This window comes from Populus alba, chromosome 6, assembly GCF_005239225.2.
Source record: "Populus alba chromosome 6, ASM523922v2, whole genome shotgun sequence".
Lineage (NCBI taxonomy): Eukaryota > Viridiplantae > Streptophyta > Magnoliopsida > Malpighiales > Salicaceae > Populus > Populus alba.
In genome coordinates, this window is record NC_133289.1 from 7,496,817 (window position 1) to 7,513,585 (window position 16,769).

Sequence of the window (16,769 nt, forward strand, 5' to 3'; positions counted from 1 at the left end):
AATCTTAGGGTCTCTTAAACTAAACTTGCTTGGATCAACCGAAATAAAATGATAAAATAATAGAGGAATCTTGCAAACTTTTGTTAGTGAGTGGAATGGGATATTGTTATCAAGGAGGGATTTTTCATTTATGAGGTTTTTGTTCCACTTCGTGCCCTTTCTTACCTCATTTTATTTTCTATAATCTACTGCATCTCTTACTTCTCTTTATTCTCCATAAACTAAGATAAAAACAACATGTTTTTATCATTGGGCTCAACAACTACCCCTTCTCTATTGGACTCTAATACTATAAGCTTCCCTTTTATATTAAGAGTATATGTATTATGTCATTTGTCATGGATGATATTTCTATCATATTATCATGATTTACCTAACAATAGATGACATGCATCTATAAACATCACATTACACAAATCATTATCAAAATATCTCTTGTCTATATAAAATGAAACAAGACAGTGTTCATCCATCATTACCATGCTATCTTGATTTAGCCATTTTAATTTGTAAGGTTTGAGGTGTTTTTCTATATTGAGTTGCAACTTCTCTATTACCTTGACTAACACCATGTTCTCACAATTATCATTGTCAATGATCAAATTGCTTACATTATCCTTTGTCACTTTCCGACATCACAGTGACCTTAAAAAAAAAGAATAAATATTTGATATTTTGTTTTTAGAGGGAAGAAATCTTATTTAAGGAATTGCCACCTAATATTATGATCACTAACAACCCTAATTAGTCAACAAAGATTTGATGGTACGAGATTGATTAAAGTAAAAGGAAAATACTTTCACTCCTAAAGCATCATATCTAAGATAGACTATATTGATGGTTTTACCTTAAATTGTTAAGGGTTTGTGGTGCTATGCTATCAATGGTTTACCTGTAATATTTCTGACTCTAGAATCAGTGAATATTCAACTAAAAATACTTCATACTCTAGCTTTGGTAAGTGCTACAAGAAAAAAAAATCTAATATTTATGACTTTAGCGTTAGTGAATACTAGGCTAAGAGTTATTTCTAAATCTAGTACTAATATTCTTAACTCTAGCATTAATGAATATAAAGAGTATTCTTAATTCTGCTATTGATGAATACAAATACCCTTAATTCTAGCATTAATAAATATTAGATGATATTTCTAATTTCGGTATTGGTTGATATATATATATATATATATATATATATATATATATATATATATATATATATATATATATATTGCCCCTGCGAATTACATATAGTTTATAAATTTATAGTTTGGCTCATGGTTTGATTGTGTACATTGCATCACTAACATCATAAATTTTCTAGCCATATGTTACAGTATTTGAGGCTATGCTTTGATGAAAGAGATGTGTTTCTATAATGTAACATATATATATTCCATACTATAATCCCGAAGTAAGAATTTCAAGATGTTAATTTAATTGCTTCCAAATTAATATAGGGTTGAAAAATTAAGGCACATCAACACTATATTTCTTTTTATGATATATATTACAATTCCACATAATACATGAAAGAAGGAAAAGAAGAAAAAAAGCAATAACCAATAAAAAAAAAACTCAATCAAATGCAGAGTTATTTATGATCTTGAATTAATATTATTAATGAGTGTCATACAATTTCTTTCAAAATAATAAATAAATAAATAAATAATTAAAATAAGAAAAAAAGTTATATATGTCAAAATGTAAAGAATGTCATAGAAAACAAGTTTACTTTGAACATGATTTCTATTTTACCATTTTTCCTCAAAAGGAAAACAATATAATATGAACACATTTTTTAGTATTTTGAGTTGGAAAAACATTCTAAAACTTTAAGAAAGTAACATGTTTTTATTTTATTTTTCATTGGAAAAAAAATACAAAGGGTGAATAAAATTGAAAGTAAAAAAGGAAAATTGCTTCTCTATTCTCTTTCTGGCTAGAAACTGGCTAGAGTTTTCAAATTGCATTCATTTTGAATTTGCAATATTGTTGAACTTAATGTTTTTGTTGTTTTCATGGTGGTGGAGTTATTTTTGTTATTGTTATTGTTATTATGAACTGGCAAACTCGTCAAAATCTTAAAATTTTAAAATGAAAAAAAATAAAATAATCTTAAGATTTTTGCATCTATGTATTACCAAACTTTCATCCCATATAACTTTTCACATATCCAAATAATTAATTATTTGGGCTAAAATAATATTGCAGGAGCAAAACGGTCCAAAAAGGAACCACCAGCTAGAATAACTAATCAAGCCCACGAGGCCAATGACCCATATAAGAACTTGGATCCGCATTCATGTGAATGAGAAAAATAAATAAATCCATATATAAAAAAGAATAATACATCTTTCTAGTAAGGAACGAGGCCATAATGACATGACAAAGGCGATCATCCCTTCATTCCAGTCCCCTTAATTCAACCAAAACAACCAAATTAATTCACAATTCCGACCAAATCAATCTTTTCATGGAAGAATCAACATTATAGAGCCACAACCACCTTCATTTAAAAAAAAAACAAATAATAATAATAATAATAATAAGATTTTAGATAAAAAAATTAAAAAAAATTTAATTAGATTTTAATTGAGTCACCAGTTACTTCAATCATCTTAGAAAATTCAAAATTAAACTCGGTTGGAAATATGCTCCAGATCTGATAGCTATGGCATCCATACGGAAAGTTATTGCGAGGAAAAACAAATATGTTCCCTTGAAACTAGAAAATGGTCAAGATTGAACTTTCTAACTTTCCAATTGGATTTGAAGCTTAATTATAGTATTACCTAGACAAATGAGAGATTTGAATTTTCCTGTGGAGCTTCACTATTCATAACTTTTATTTTTTGAATCTCTATTTTTTTTATTTGCTGTCATTTAATTTTTTTTATTTTTTTTTAATTGAGTTTTTTTACAACCTAATTAGATAAAATAAAATTTGAAATTATATTAGAAAAAAAAAATTAAAAGAGAGAATGCTTAAATGTAAAGCATGGAGAAAATACTTGTCATTTCCAAAGTCATTATAAATTTGATTTTGATCTAAAAAACTTTTTGTTAAAATTTTAGCTAATATCCTCCCTTTCATGTATTTTAAGTTTATATAATTTTTTATTTGAATTTAAATTAACACCTCATCTCTCTTATTTGTTAAATTTTTCAGCAGATTTTTTTTAAATAATAGTTATTTTTTCAATGATTTTGTATTTTTATAATGTTTCACCAAGGCTATTGTATTTTATATTTATATTTTTTTTTTTATTTTATATGTGATACAAACAATAATACATATTTTATTTTTAAAATGTACAACATCAAAAAAGTTTTTTTTTTTTTCCTTTAACAAATAATGCTACATAGTTTCTTTTTTATTAACGTATGTGTCCAGGTTAGTTGGCGCACACCTCGACTAATCTCATGGGCTATGAAGTTAACCATGTAAGTCTCTAATGATCTGAAGTTTGTGGAACTCGAACTGGTGATCTCTAGGGAATAAATCCAAGACTTGACTAGTAAAGCTACACTCATCAAGGTTAATAATGCTACATAGTCTTTACCTTTGTAGTCAACAAAACATAGAGTAGTTGACCATGAGTTTTTTGAACTTTTCATAAATTTTAAACAATAAAAATACTTCTTTACACATATGATCCAAAAATTATTGAGCTATTGGACATGATTTTTTTCCCAATATTCATGTATAGTAAAAGTGCATTTTTGACATTAGATAAGATAAAAAATCAGGTTTGCATTTGGGGGTATTTTTGTATTTTCACACGGGTTTTTAGTAATTATCAAGGTCATAGGGGTTTTAGTATTTTCACATTGACTTTTTTTGCCTTTTAATTAAAAAAGTTGTTGGCACCTGCTTAGTAGATATCAACAAGTGGGTGGCGTCTGTGTCATTCAAGCAATAAGTGTAACGTCACCTGGTGTCTAAACCTGGTCTTTCGTCATCTGCTTGGATGCGCCACCATGTTCTCTATGATATGGTTGGCGTGTGACAATGTATGGTAGTTGGATTGTTGTCGACGATCATTTCTTTTTTTATTTTTTATTTTCGCTCTCTAGCCAAGTAAAGTGCATGATTGTTCTTTTTTTTTTTTTATCAATTTCAGTTCTCTTTCTTTTAGTTTATTATTTTGTTCTAATTCCCTTAATAGAACTTTTTTCTTTCTTCAATTACAATTTCTCATATGTTTTATTTTTCATTTCCGTCCTTATTCTTTTGATTTTTGATTTTTTTTTCTTTGCTCTCTTATTAAAGTTTAGTTTGGCTTTCAATTTCATCATTCAATCAAAGTTTTTATTATTATTTTTTTTTCAATTTGACCCTCATTCTCTTGATTGATTTTTCCTTTAGTTAAAGCTATTTTCAATTCAATTTAATTCTGCGATTGAAAATTTTTGTTTACCCTCTGATTTTTTATTTATTTTCACTCTCACTTTTTTAGATTCTTTTGTGTAATTGATTTTTTTCTCTAATTTTATATGTCAATATTTGATTTGTTAGGGATTTGGTTTCTTATGATCTTAAATAATATTTCTGATGTGTTCAGTCTTGCGTAATTTATGTTTTTAGAATGCGAGTTCATTCATTCAGTTTCATTTGTGTTTATCTTTTAGATTATATGTTTTTTATGGTGTGAATTTATCTTTTATTAATTTAAATAAAAAAAGTTCAACGAACATATTTTGGTGAATGTCATATTTTGTGTGATTGAATATTTTGATCTACATTTATTTCTCTTTTTTTTTTAATTTCTCTTTTGGTTATTGTTAATGATTTTTTTTCATTTATTTACTTAGATGCTTACATAAACTTCTCGATTTGCATTTTAAAGTTTTTTGTTTTTATATATATAAAAACATATTGAAGTAACTTTACACATGATAATTTTTTAGAAAAAAATTTTTATAACCCCAACGGATTGTGAGTTATATATATATATAAGAGGTTATAGGTTATTTAAAGCCTACAAGGCAAGCATATTCATAGTTTATTTCATATAAAAAAAAAAATCAACGTAAATATAGGTTATACATGTTGTAAATAATGATATTTAAAAGAATATTTTAAGAAGTTTTTTATCCCACATTAAAAAGATACTATATTATCCTTTTAAGTTAAAATATTTAAACCAAAAAAGTGTTTTTATCCCACATTGAAAAAACATAATTTTTTTTCTTATGAATATAGAATATATATATTAAAGGGTTTCAAATCCCACATTGAAAAGATATTATGTTATCCTTTTAAGTTGAAGTACTTAAATCAAATTTTTTTATTATTTCACATTGAAAACACATAACTTTTTTCATGTGAACATAGAATATATATATGAAAAGACTTCAAATCCCATATTGAAAAAATAATTTTTTTCTTAGAAATATAGAGTACATACAGTGGCGGAGCCACAATGGGGATTAAGGGGGCAATTGCCCCCTTAATCTTTATGTATATATATATATATAGATATATATAATTTTAATATAATAACTTAACAAGTTTAATTTTATTTATTAATTACTAATTGATCTAAATTTTTTTTTTTGAATTATTGTTCCTCCCTCTTTTCCTTTTATAAAATTTTTCTTCAAATCCTAAACTATTAATTAGTTAAGTTATGTTTTAAGTGAGTTTCTTTCATTTTTTTTATTTATTTCATTGTCTAATTTTAGTTTTATTCCTTAATAATTAGTTATTAAAAATATTAGAGTTTATTATAATTTATAGATTTGTTAAATTAATATGTACATGAATAAATATTATATGTATATGAATATGAATTGAAATGAGTTTTGATAAATTAATATATATTTTGTTATGAATTTCACATGAAAAATGATGGTGATCAACTTACTAATAATTAAAAATGAAGTACTCAACAACTCAAAAAATTGGAGATACAATAAAAAAAATTTTAAAAAATATATTAATATTTATATTTAACCCACTTGTATAAAACAACAAGTCAACAAAGAATTATTGCCAATAATTTCACTAGTCCCTGGAAGATTTATAAATAGATAAATGAAAGTTTAATTGTATATATTTAGAAAGAATATCTTTAATAAAATTAAGAATAAAGTCATTATAAAACATTTTTAAAATATAAAAACTCAAAAAAATAATTATAATATAAGTTTTTTTATTTTAAAAATATTCTTAAATTAATTTTACTTGACATGAGTTAGTACATGTATTTCAAATTAATTTCTCTATATATAACACATGTTTATATAATATATAATATTAAGTATTTATTAGTAATTTGTCCTCTCATTTAAAATTTTCTGGCTCTGCCACTGAGTACATATACTAAAAGGTTTTAAATCTCACATTGAAAAAATATAATTTTTTTTTTGCGAACATAGAGTATATATACGAAAAGGCTTCAAATCCCACATTAAAAAAATAACTTTTTTCTTAGAAATATAGAGTACATATACTAAAGGGTTTCAAATCCCACATTAAAAAACGTAACTTTTTTTTTTTTTTTTTATCATAGAGTATATTATATACAAAAGAGCTTCAAATCCCACATTGAAAAAATAATTTTTTTTTTAGGAACATAAAATATATATATATATATATATATATATATATATATATATATATATATATTAAAGGATTTTAAATTCCACATTGAAAAGATACTATGTTATTCTTTTAATTAAAGTATTTAAACCAAAAAGTTTTTTTTTTAATCTCAAATTGAAAAAACATAACTTTTTTCTTGTGAACATAGAGTATATATATGAAAAAGCTTCAAATTTCACATTGAAAAAATAATTTTTTTTCTTGGGAACATAGAGTGTATATACTAAAGGGTTTCAAATCCCACATTAAAAAAAAATAACTCTTTTTTTTATTATGAACATAGAGTATATATACGAAAGAGTTTCAAATCTCACATTGAAAAAAAATATATTTTTTAATATTTATATAGTGAACTTTAAAAAGTGTTAATAACCAACTAAAAAAATATGAAAAAAGAGAGGTGTAGGAGAAAAACTATATTTGAAAAAAAAAAGGTCATGTCTGGGTTCGCTTGGGTCAACCCGTCGGGTCGACTGGATTTTGCCGGGTTTTGCACCAATCAGTCTTTTAATAAACCCAGACCAGTGCAATTACCATGTCAACCAGATATCGGGTCGACCCGCCAAGCCGGTACTCTCAGTTTAACAACTATGGGCATATCACAAAGGAATTAATCCATCTACTTCATAGCCGTTCCAAGTAGGTAAGATATATAACAGTTTGGTAAAGCGTGGTTGCAAGATAGATTGTCAAAATTAAATTATGCTTCAAGTCGTGCCAGACTAAGAAAACAAAAGAGTAAGTTTATGAATTAAACTGTTGTTCATTATAGATGCCAAAGGGTAGCAACAAAAGTAGCAAATAAAATACAATATAAAGTATATTTACATGAAGAGCTGGAGCTAATAATGGTAAGCTATCGAGTGTCTCTGATCTCCCATAATCATGGTATGTGGTTGGGATTCTTGCAAGGGCTTCAGTTCGGTGTGAAAATTGGTGGTAAAATACGACATGTTCTCTATGGAGGAGTCACGCTCTCAAACTGATTGCACCCTCTAATGTTGACCTGCACCACGCTTTTCAGACCGTCTTCTCCCTTGATTACTTCGCAGCACTGTCTACGTGGTGCCTGATAGTTCAATTATTTTTCAAACGTGTTAGACACTAAAGGTTTTACAGATCCATCAAAGATATCAAACAGCCGAAGTTTACTATGCATGCATCAATACAAAAATATTCAACCCATCTTTTCATATTTCCAGCACCAATTGCGCATAAATTGACGAGTGGCGTATAAAAAAATATTGACATGCTATTTTTTCATGGTTTGAACGTTTGTGCGTCCAACATTCCTTAGAGGGGGTCCACGTTGCAAAGCTAATTAGATTTTGCTATGTTTGCTAAGGTGTTAAATTTGTTTCGAGAAGGAGTGATACAGTCATTGCCTTCCGACCAGTACCCAACCAAATTAAGGGTAACACTTTCCTGCCTTAAATTAAGGCTATCGGACTTGAAAATTTTGACCTAAAAGGCCCACCAAATCATCTGTAGCCAAACAAATTGGAAGCCATTTGATTTGGGTTTTCAGTTTTAAAGTTTTTCAAGGAATGCTAAAAGAGAGAAGTAGCTCACCAAATTCCAAATGTCAGGTTTCAACGATGTAGAAGTTGTGACATTGACTAACTTGACGGCCAAAACTGGAGCATACTCCGGTAGGTCGCAAACCTGACCAAACTCTTGCACAGACCTTTTATACGTGGTCAATGTACCATCCCCGACTCTTTCAACCCGATCCAAGAAATACACAACTGGTCTTAGACACGGATGTTGACTCATGGGTCGGGTGTTAAATGTGAACGGTCCATTGCTCCAACTCCTCCACGTCTGAAACGTTCTGAACGCTGATTCCAACTGCTTTGCCGGCATCAAAGAAGGGTGTATCTGTATGGTGTAACCCCAAGATGCTGAAACAGACCAATTACGCGTCAAATCATAACAAAAACTATATTGTAAAACCCGACCCGGATCCATTTTATAAGAAGATATTAACTTCTTGACTGAGTCAATGCGGTTCAGCTTTGGAAATATTGACTGGACGTAGTCTAGATGGTGTAAGGACACCAATGGCGCCAATGGGTGCGCTGCCAGTAAACCATATGGATCTCCTCTTATATCAACCTGTGAATTAATCATCATCCATTGCAACAGAAAACAATAAAAATTAATGGAAAAAGAAACGTATGGAAAATCAAGCTGTAACAAAATTTACAATTAGCACGGGATTGTATAGTTCTAGAGAGAGAAAATAAAAAAAAAATATAAAGAAACTAACCTGATGGAATCCGAGCTCTTTAGTAAGAGGAACTCCAATCTCACTCATGCAACCCTGAATTTTCTGATCAGAGCCGTAAAACGACGCATACCGATCAATACAGCCATCCAAAACCCTGACGAGTTCTTTTGCTAGTGGATAACTGATAGCAAACCCACCACCACCGTATGCCATTGTATATGAATGTATCACATCTTGCTCAACACTCTCCGAATTGCCGCCGATGTAATACATCTGATTATGATCATATTTTGCTAATACCATTACCAAATTCTCTATGAAAAATACTGTATCATCATCTCCCATCACGAACCATCTCACATTTTCCTCTCCTAATTCAAAGCTCTCCTTCACTATCCGCGCAATCCGTAGAGCTGACCGAGAGCCATACGAGCATGTGTACTTGAACCTTGACGTGTCGGCTGAGACTTTGTACTCGGGTGAAGTATCAGGCCACGTTCTATTCTCTGGAGGCTTCTGGTCGAGCCAGACATAGCCACGGGTGATGTTAGGCATCCACCATAGCTCAGTATAGTGCCTGCGTTTATTCCACGTCTTTGCGGAGCCACCAATGCCGAATAAAACGTGTGAAATGTTTGTCTTCTCATAGAAATCACCAGAAACATTACCGTTTGTTATCTTCATGTGATCAGAGATTAAACTCTTGTGGCATTCAGGGCAAGGTTGCCATTGAGATTGATTGAGGAAGGAGTAGAAGACGAGGGAGATTGAAACGAAGGTGCAAATAGCTATGGTTGCTTTTAGAAATAAAGAAAAGACATCACTGACTTTTAGCGTCGGCAAAACCAAGAATTTCCAAGCTTTGAAAGGATCTTGAATAGATGGTGTTGGAGATGACATTTTTTCCCCTGAAAGAAAGAGTTTCAGAGAGAGATATTGGCTTTTGATAAAGAAGAAAATAAGGAAGAGTTTTATGTAAAGTAGATTACGTACTTTAGTTTTTGTCGCCTTGAAGGTTTCCTTTTTAAAGGGGATTTTTTGAAGTGAAAATCAATGAATTAGTTGATCATGATAATAACACTAAGAATCTTTCAAAGTTTTTTCTTTTCCTAACAAACAGAGAAGTGGCAGGCACATTTGTCTTTCCGAGGGTTAATACGTCAATTCGAGTAACTTAGGTACAGGAGATCTTTTTCAAGGATAAATTAGAAAATTAACACACAAAATCAAAATAATTGGTGAATTATAAAAAAATTTAGTTAAATAACATCCTTTTACCTGATATTTACTAAGTATTATTATTTTTAAGCAGATAATTGTTACATTTCTAAATAGCCACATTTAGTAATAATCGCACTTCTGAACCATGATAAAGTAAAACTTAAAATATTTGGTTTAATTAGTTGACTGGTTTATAATGGTAAGTGAAATTGGTTGACTGATTCTAAAAATAATAAGAAAAATTTTAAAACTGCTAAAATTAGGGGGTTTCAGTGAGATTTTTGATATCAAAAGATCCGATGGTCTGCGTAGTGACACAGTGTCTATTATAAAGAAAACAACATCCAAAAACTCGTGTAAAAATTTATATATAATCCAATGACTAGATGAAAAATTATAGCCCTTTTAAGCCTTTAGTCTAGTTTGGTGCAACCATACCTCCTCTTAAGTTTAAACCTGTCCCACTAGTCAAAAAATAAATATGTTAGGCCATCCACATAACATGTTTGGTGGCAAATTCTTATTTAGTTATGATAGATACATCTGATTGCTTAGAATCACCTATTATCATAAGTCCAACTACATCATTGACATTGAAAAAACAGAAGATAACTACTATAACTTTTTGAGATTTTAATTGAAGTCTATTTTAAGTCTACAAGTTAGACAAAAATATATGTTTTAACTTGTAAAAAATATTTAGAAAAAAAAGTTCATTAAATTATGATTTTTGTGTGAAACGATCGACTGATTCATACAATTAGATCCAACTGGTCCACTAGTTGGCCAAATTATTAGAGTTTTACTCTGTCGGATTTTTGAAGCACGATAAAGTGAAAATATATTATTTCACTATTTTTTTTCTCTTAAAATGATGTTATTTTACTAAATTTTTTTTAAAAATTGTGCTAATTTTAAAAAATGTTCCTTTTTCAATAATTGACATGGTCCTTTTTTCTACAGAAGAAAAGGCTAGTTACTCCTTTTAAGGAAAAATATTATTGTTGTATATTATTAAGGTAGCATTTGAAATTATAGTAGTGATTATTTTTTAAAATGTTTTTTATTTGAAAATATATTTGAAATAATATTTTTTATTTATTTTTAAAAATTTATTTTTGATATTAACAAAAATTTTCAGAAACACTTTTAGTGCATTTCAACCATAAATTAGGATACTAATGAAGTGGATTTATGTAAGCTAAGTTGTGGTAATTAAATTAGCTAAAAACAAATGGTTATTAATGTTTCAGGTTTGTTGCTAAAATTACATGAATTGTTCTTCAATAGCATAGAAATAGTCTGACATTAATCCAAGTAGCTTCAACCATAATAAAGCTAACAAAAAAAAAAAAAAACCTTATTTTACGTTTTGTCAAATCACATTAATTTCCATGAAAAGAAAATATCACATTAATTTATTCAAGTTTTTCCATACCCATTTATAGGTTTTCTAATTCCCTAATTTAACACACACACACACACACGTATGTTTTAATAATATAGAGAAAATAACTCAGTCTATGTTTGTTTCCAAAATATTTTTCTGCTCAATACATGTTTTTTTCTTAAATATATGAGCATAAATTACACCTGCGAATTACATATAGTTTATAAATTTATTTTTTAACGACAAAACTATTATATCCAAGTTTAATGTGTGGATGGGATAATGGGAGCATTGGGTGCTTGTCTCTACACTTCGTGTCAATCAGCGAGAGGTTGGTGGTTTTATTACTACGAAGTCCTTGGACTATAGGTGATATTCCGATTGGATCCTTGAAGAAAGAGAAAAGGAATTGGAAAAAATCTCAATTTAGTCCAAAATATATTTCGCATTTTTAATTGAGTCTCAGATCTATAATTTCTATCAATTTCATCTCAAATATAAAAAAAAATTCTCAATCGTTTTTTTTTTTTTTAATATTCATCAACATTTAATTGTACCTTAGTACTGGGAAGTCGTTAGTATTATTACATGTGATGTCTATTAAAACTTTGATAAATTAAGATAACCCCATAAAGTCTTGTAAAATGATGGAAACTGCTCCAAATTTTAATGATTTGACAAAAACCCCTTTCACGTCTATGAAAGAGAGAATGACATGATAAGTACATGTACTCTATGGTTATGTTTTTTCTGTTGGAGTACCTAATTGATTTTTTTTATTTAAGTATTTAAACTCCTAAATTTTTTTATTAGAAATTGGTTATTTTAATATATATTTTTTTTATTTTCTTAGAGGTGATAACATTTAAAGTACTTTATAATTATTTATATTTTAGTACCTATATGAATTTGTTTTTATTAAAGTACATGTATTCAAAAAATTTGATAAATCAAGCTTCTCTTTTAGTATTTGTTAATTACAAATATGCTAATATGAAACTTATCTCCATGCAAAGTAGGCTAAGTATTAGAAATTGACATAGACAAATAGCATATGTTCATCTTCTTCATGATTTTTATAGGGAAAATGACACAATATATATATCCTATAGTGGGGAAATCTCTAGTAATTTTCAACATTTCTAGTCGTGTCTATTATGTCTTTGTATAATATCCAGTTCTCCAAGATTTTCGTTGTCTAATTTTTCTATCCAATTTGACATAATTATATTTTATTGTATTTTGCCAAAATATGATCTCAATACTCTTTGTATATATATATTTTTTTAATTGAAGCCTTGTTCTTTTTTTAGTATTGGATAACATATCAGAAACTATCTCAACCCAAAAATATAAATACTTAGATGATATTTCAAGATATGATTTTTATTATTCTTTAATAATGTCTATCTCTCTCCTATAGATTAAATATTAAATGTTTAGCTTGAAATAATATAACATTTTTTAAATGATCGCATTATATGAGGTCAAATTAAATTATTTCTTCATTATGGGTAGTACCTATCTTCTTTTTTTTTTTTTCCTTTCAGTTTTAGAATGTAATATCATAGTTGCTCGCGTGCTTCCACGAGTAATTATTTGAAATTTATTTTTAATTTTATTATAAAATAAAAAAAATAGATATTCACTAGAAAGACAATAAATAAAATTATAAGGGAAAATGTGTTTTTATAATTTAAATTAGGAACATAGTTCATTGAAAAAAAAGTGATAGCAATCTGAAGCAAAAAAAGGGAAAAACTTATATTTTTAATCAAAAACAAAAATTTCTTATTCATGATTTTTTTTAACAAAAACATGTTTTCTTTTTAAGAAGCGTTGTTTTTCAAGTAAAAAACTTATTATGATAGTTAAAGAAGGTTTCAATTGAAAATTATAAAATTATGAATCGATCATTCTTCGTGCACTTATATGAAAAAAAATTAGGAAAAAAAAATTTGGGAAATTATATAAAACAATTATAATAAAAAATAAAAGATATTTTATTCTAATTCCATATTAATGAGAAAAAGTATTTTAAGATGTCTAAATATTAGGCCAATACATAATTATTTATAAACCAATTGATAATATCATAATAAAAAAATGCCAAATCTTATAAAAAATAAAGACATAATTTTAGAATCACTTAAATATTATTATAAAAAATTAATGTAAATTATTTTCTTGTAAAAAAAAAAACATAAAAAAAACAACAAATATCCATAAGAAGGCTAGGTGTGCCTAGCTTTAGAAAAAATTCTAGATACATAGAGGCCTAAAAGGTCAGGATGACACACTTAGTTGTTTTCAATGGGAAAGCAACACATAGTCAGTCCATAATTGTTGTTATGCAAAAAATAAAATATGCATTTTTGGTTGGACTGTATCTCTAAGAAAAATTCATTAACACCAATATTAACCATTTGTAATATTTGTTTCTGAGCCAAACCTCTACAACCATTAAATAAGAATCTTGTTATGATCAAGTATTGATTAAATACCTTAACCTCGATCTTTCTCACTCTTTGTTTTTTTATAAAGTGTTTTCAACTAATATAATAAATTTTGCTAGCCTCATCATTATTAACTAAGAAAAATGACCTTAAGATCTTCTTAATATACTTTCTAAACCCTTTGGAATTTTGAATAAAGATAAGTGATAGAAAGGCAAATTTATTATAATTGACTTGATTAAAGTCATCTGGTCTAAAATGAAAATATAAGCATTTCCATATAGCAAGTCTTAATTTTATTCTATCACTTTTTCATTTTATGTGAAATAGATTAGGTTGCAATTCACACTAGAGAATCATCCACATTAATCCCAATTAGTGAATTTTTATGAAAGTTCATTATTAATCAACAAATAAAATTACATCACCAAAGATACTATTTAGATTTTGTTAAAAAAAATAAGAGTATAACATGTGATGGACCCTCTGGATATGGTTTATGCCATAATGCTAGAAATTATACATATAAGGGACATAAATCCAAAGTTATGATGATGAAGCTCATCCATGTATTCAAAACTTAAATAAAGCTCACATTTATTCGAGTTTGTGAGTATCATGTGACCTAATATTCTTATAGAATATGGATTATCAGTCTGAGTACTGAGAACCCTAAAAAACCTAACAAGTCCATTGATAAGTTTCAAAAGAAACTCATTTTGTGAAAAGGGAGAATATTAAGCATAACGAGTTGCATTTGCCTTATGAAAAGTGTGTTGAACTCCTTTTGTTTGTACTTCCTGTCTATCTTCCTTATACCAAAAGGCATGTGTTATTTGCTTACTTTCATCCAATGCAAATTCTTATAGTCAAGAACTGTCAGAATAAGAAAAATTTGCAAAGTCAAATGAAGTGTGGTCGTTTGAGATAAGGATAGGGGTAGCCTTGGGATTTGGTCATTGATAACCAAGAATAAAGTAATGCTTTTGAAGTGGGTTTGGAGGCTCTGTTTTCCTAGTAATGAGCTATGAAAGAAAATGATATACAACAAATTCAATCTAGTGTTTGCAAATGGTCTTCGTATTTTTTATAGATGATTGTCTTGTATCTAGAGGGACATCACATCCCTTATGACTTTATTAGACTTTATCTCTCCAGCTTTAGCCAATAATTGCAAATTTATAGTTGGAAATGAGACTCTAACTCGATTCTGGTATGATGTTTGGTTCAATAGCTCTCTAATGAAAGTCACTTGCCCGCTACTCTATAAAGCGAATGCCACAATTGCTGATATGGGCAATTGGGAGCAAGGGGAATGGAAGTGAGAGTTATTCTTAGAGGAGACAATTACTTTTTTTCGAAACTGAACAAGTCATCTACCTTCTCTCATCTCTAAAAAGCTTTCGGTTAAAGGCAACAACTTCAGATAAGAAAATTTAGTCCTCATTAGCAAACAAAGGTTATACAGTTAAAACTTGGTCTTCACTTACTAACAAAATTATAAATCCAAGGCTTAGAACTTTTAAGGCTTTGAATATGGCTAAAATGAGTCCCTTTTAAGGTTCAATCTTTTCTTTGGCTAGCTGTTCAAAATAGATTATGCACTAAAAAACTCTTACTTTAACGTAATATAATCTCAGTTGATCAAGCCGTTTGTATTTTTTATGAAAATAAGATTGAGACTTCAAATGATCTTCTTCTTCATCGTAGACTAGTGTGGAAATTATAGATAAAATTCTTGGATTAATGGGGTATTAGTGATTGTCTTCCCTACTGTGTAGATGATCTATTACTTTAGTGGCCCAACCTAGTGTTTGGAAAATTTCAGTGTAACGCGTGGTCTATGCTTTCTTGTTGTGTTAGCTAAAGTATATGGCCTATGAAGAACAAGGTTATCTTCAATGATGGAATTGCAACCTTCGAAGACAACTTCTCCTTAATTTTATATCGTCTCTCAGATTGGCTCAAGTTTGCAGATAAGTTCTCCATGACTACTAGAACTGATTTAATTATGGGGCCTAAAGGTATTATATATTGATATAACAACACCAAATGAACTTCAAGTGTGGCGCATCAACTCCTTCAGTCCTAATGTCCTTTTTCTTATCTGTATTTATTGACTTTTTATCTTTTATTGTATGTTTTTTTATTTTTGTATTATTCTGTTTTCTTTTCTATTTTTTTCTTGCATCTTATTTTTTACTACCTTATAGTTAGCCCCTTTAATATATTGATTTCTTCCAAAAAAAAAAAAAAACCTAATTAGTCCAAATCACACACCATCAAATTAGATCTTGGGTGTTTATTGTTAGAAAATAATATAAATCATATCCTGGGACCTAAGCTAACAACTTAAATTATTGGGTTGAGATGATTCTTTAACATGGTATCAGAGCCTTAATGATCAAGCGGTCATGAGTTCGAATCTCACCATCCTAATTTATTTGATAAAAATTAAGCATAAGGTAATATGAGTCTGTACAAGTTTTAAGCTCAAAGGGCTTTCACTTGAAAGAATGTGTTTGAGAATAATATAAATAATATGTTCAACAGCTAACAGACTTTTACAATGCAATTCTTTCTTATAAGTACTATATACTTATACATTACAATACAACATATATACACAATTTAATTATTTGGTTCTCAATCATATGAGAAAAGCATTTTTCACTATATGTGAAAACCCCTAAACTAACTTTTTGTAAAAATATTCAAGGCTAAAAGGCATGCAAGAAATTGGACTGACTTGCAGTTTTTGGACGATAAACTCATTATCCATTGAATTCGATCAAGAGAAACTATAATTACGTACGTACCACAATAATGAATATTATATAGTAAGAGATAATTTAG

The 16,769-nt window shown here is 28.4% G+C and overlaps 1 protein-coding gene across 1 annotated transcript; it reads right to left on the minus strand.

The window, feature by feature from the left end:
- Nucleotides 1-7,336: 7,336 nt before the first annotated feature.
- LOC118048492 (uncharacterized) lies at nucleotides 7,337-9,827 on the minus strand. Its single transcript, XM_035058189.2, has 3 exons — nucleotides 8,886-9,827; nucleotides 8,186-8,731; nucleotides 7,337-7,682 (listed from the first exon to the last, which is right to left on the minus strand). The coding sequence occupies exons 1-3, from the start codon at nucleotides 9,744-9,746 to the stop codon at nucleotides 7,572-7,574; spliced, it is 1,518 nt and encodes a 505-aa protein (XP_034914080.1). The 5' UTR covers nucleotides 9,747-9,827; the 3' UTR covers nucleotides 7,337-7,571.
- Between the last annotated feature and the right edge of the window lie 6,942 nt (nucleotides 9,828-16,769).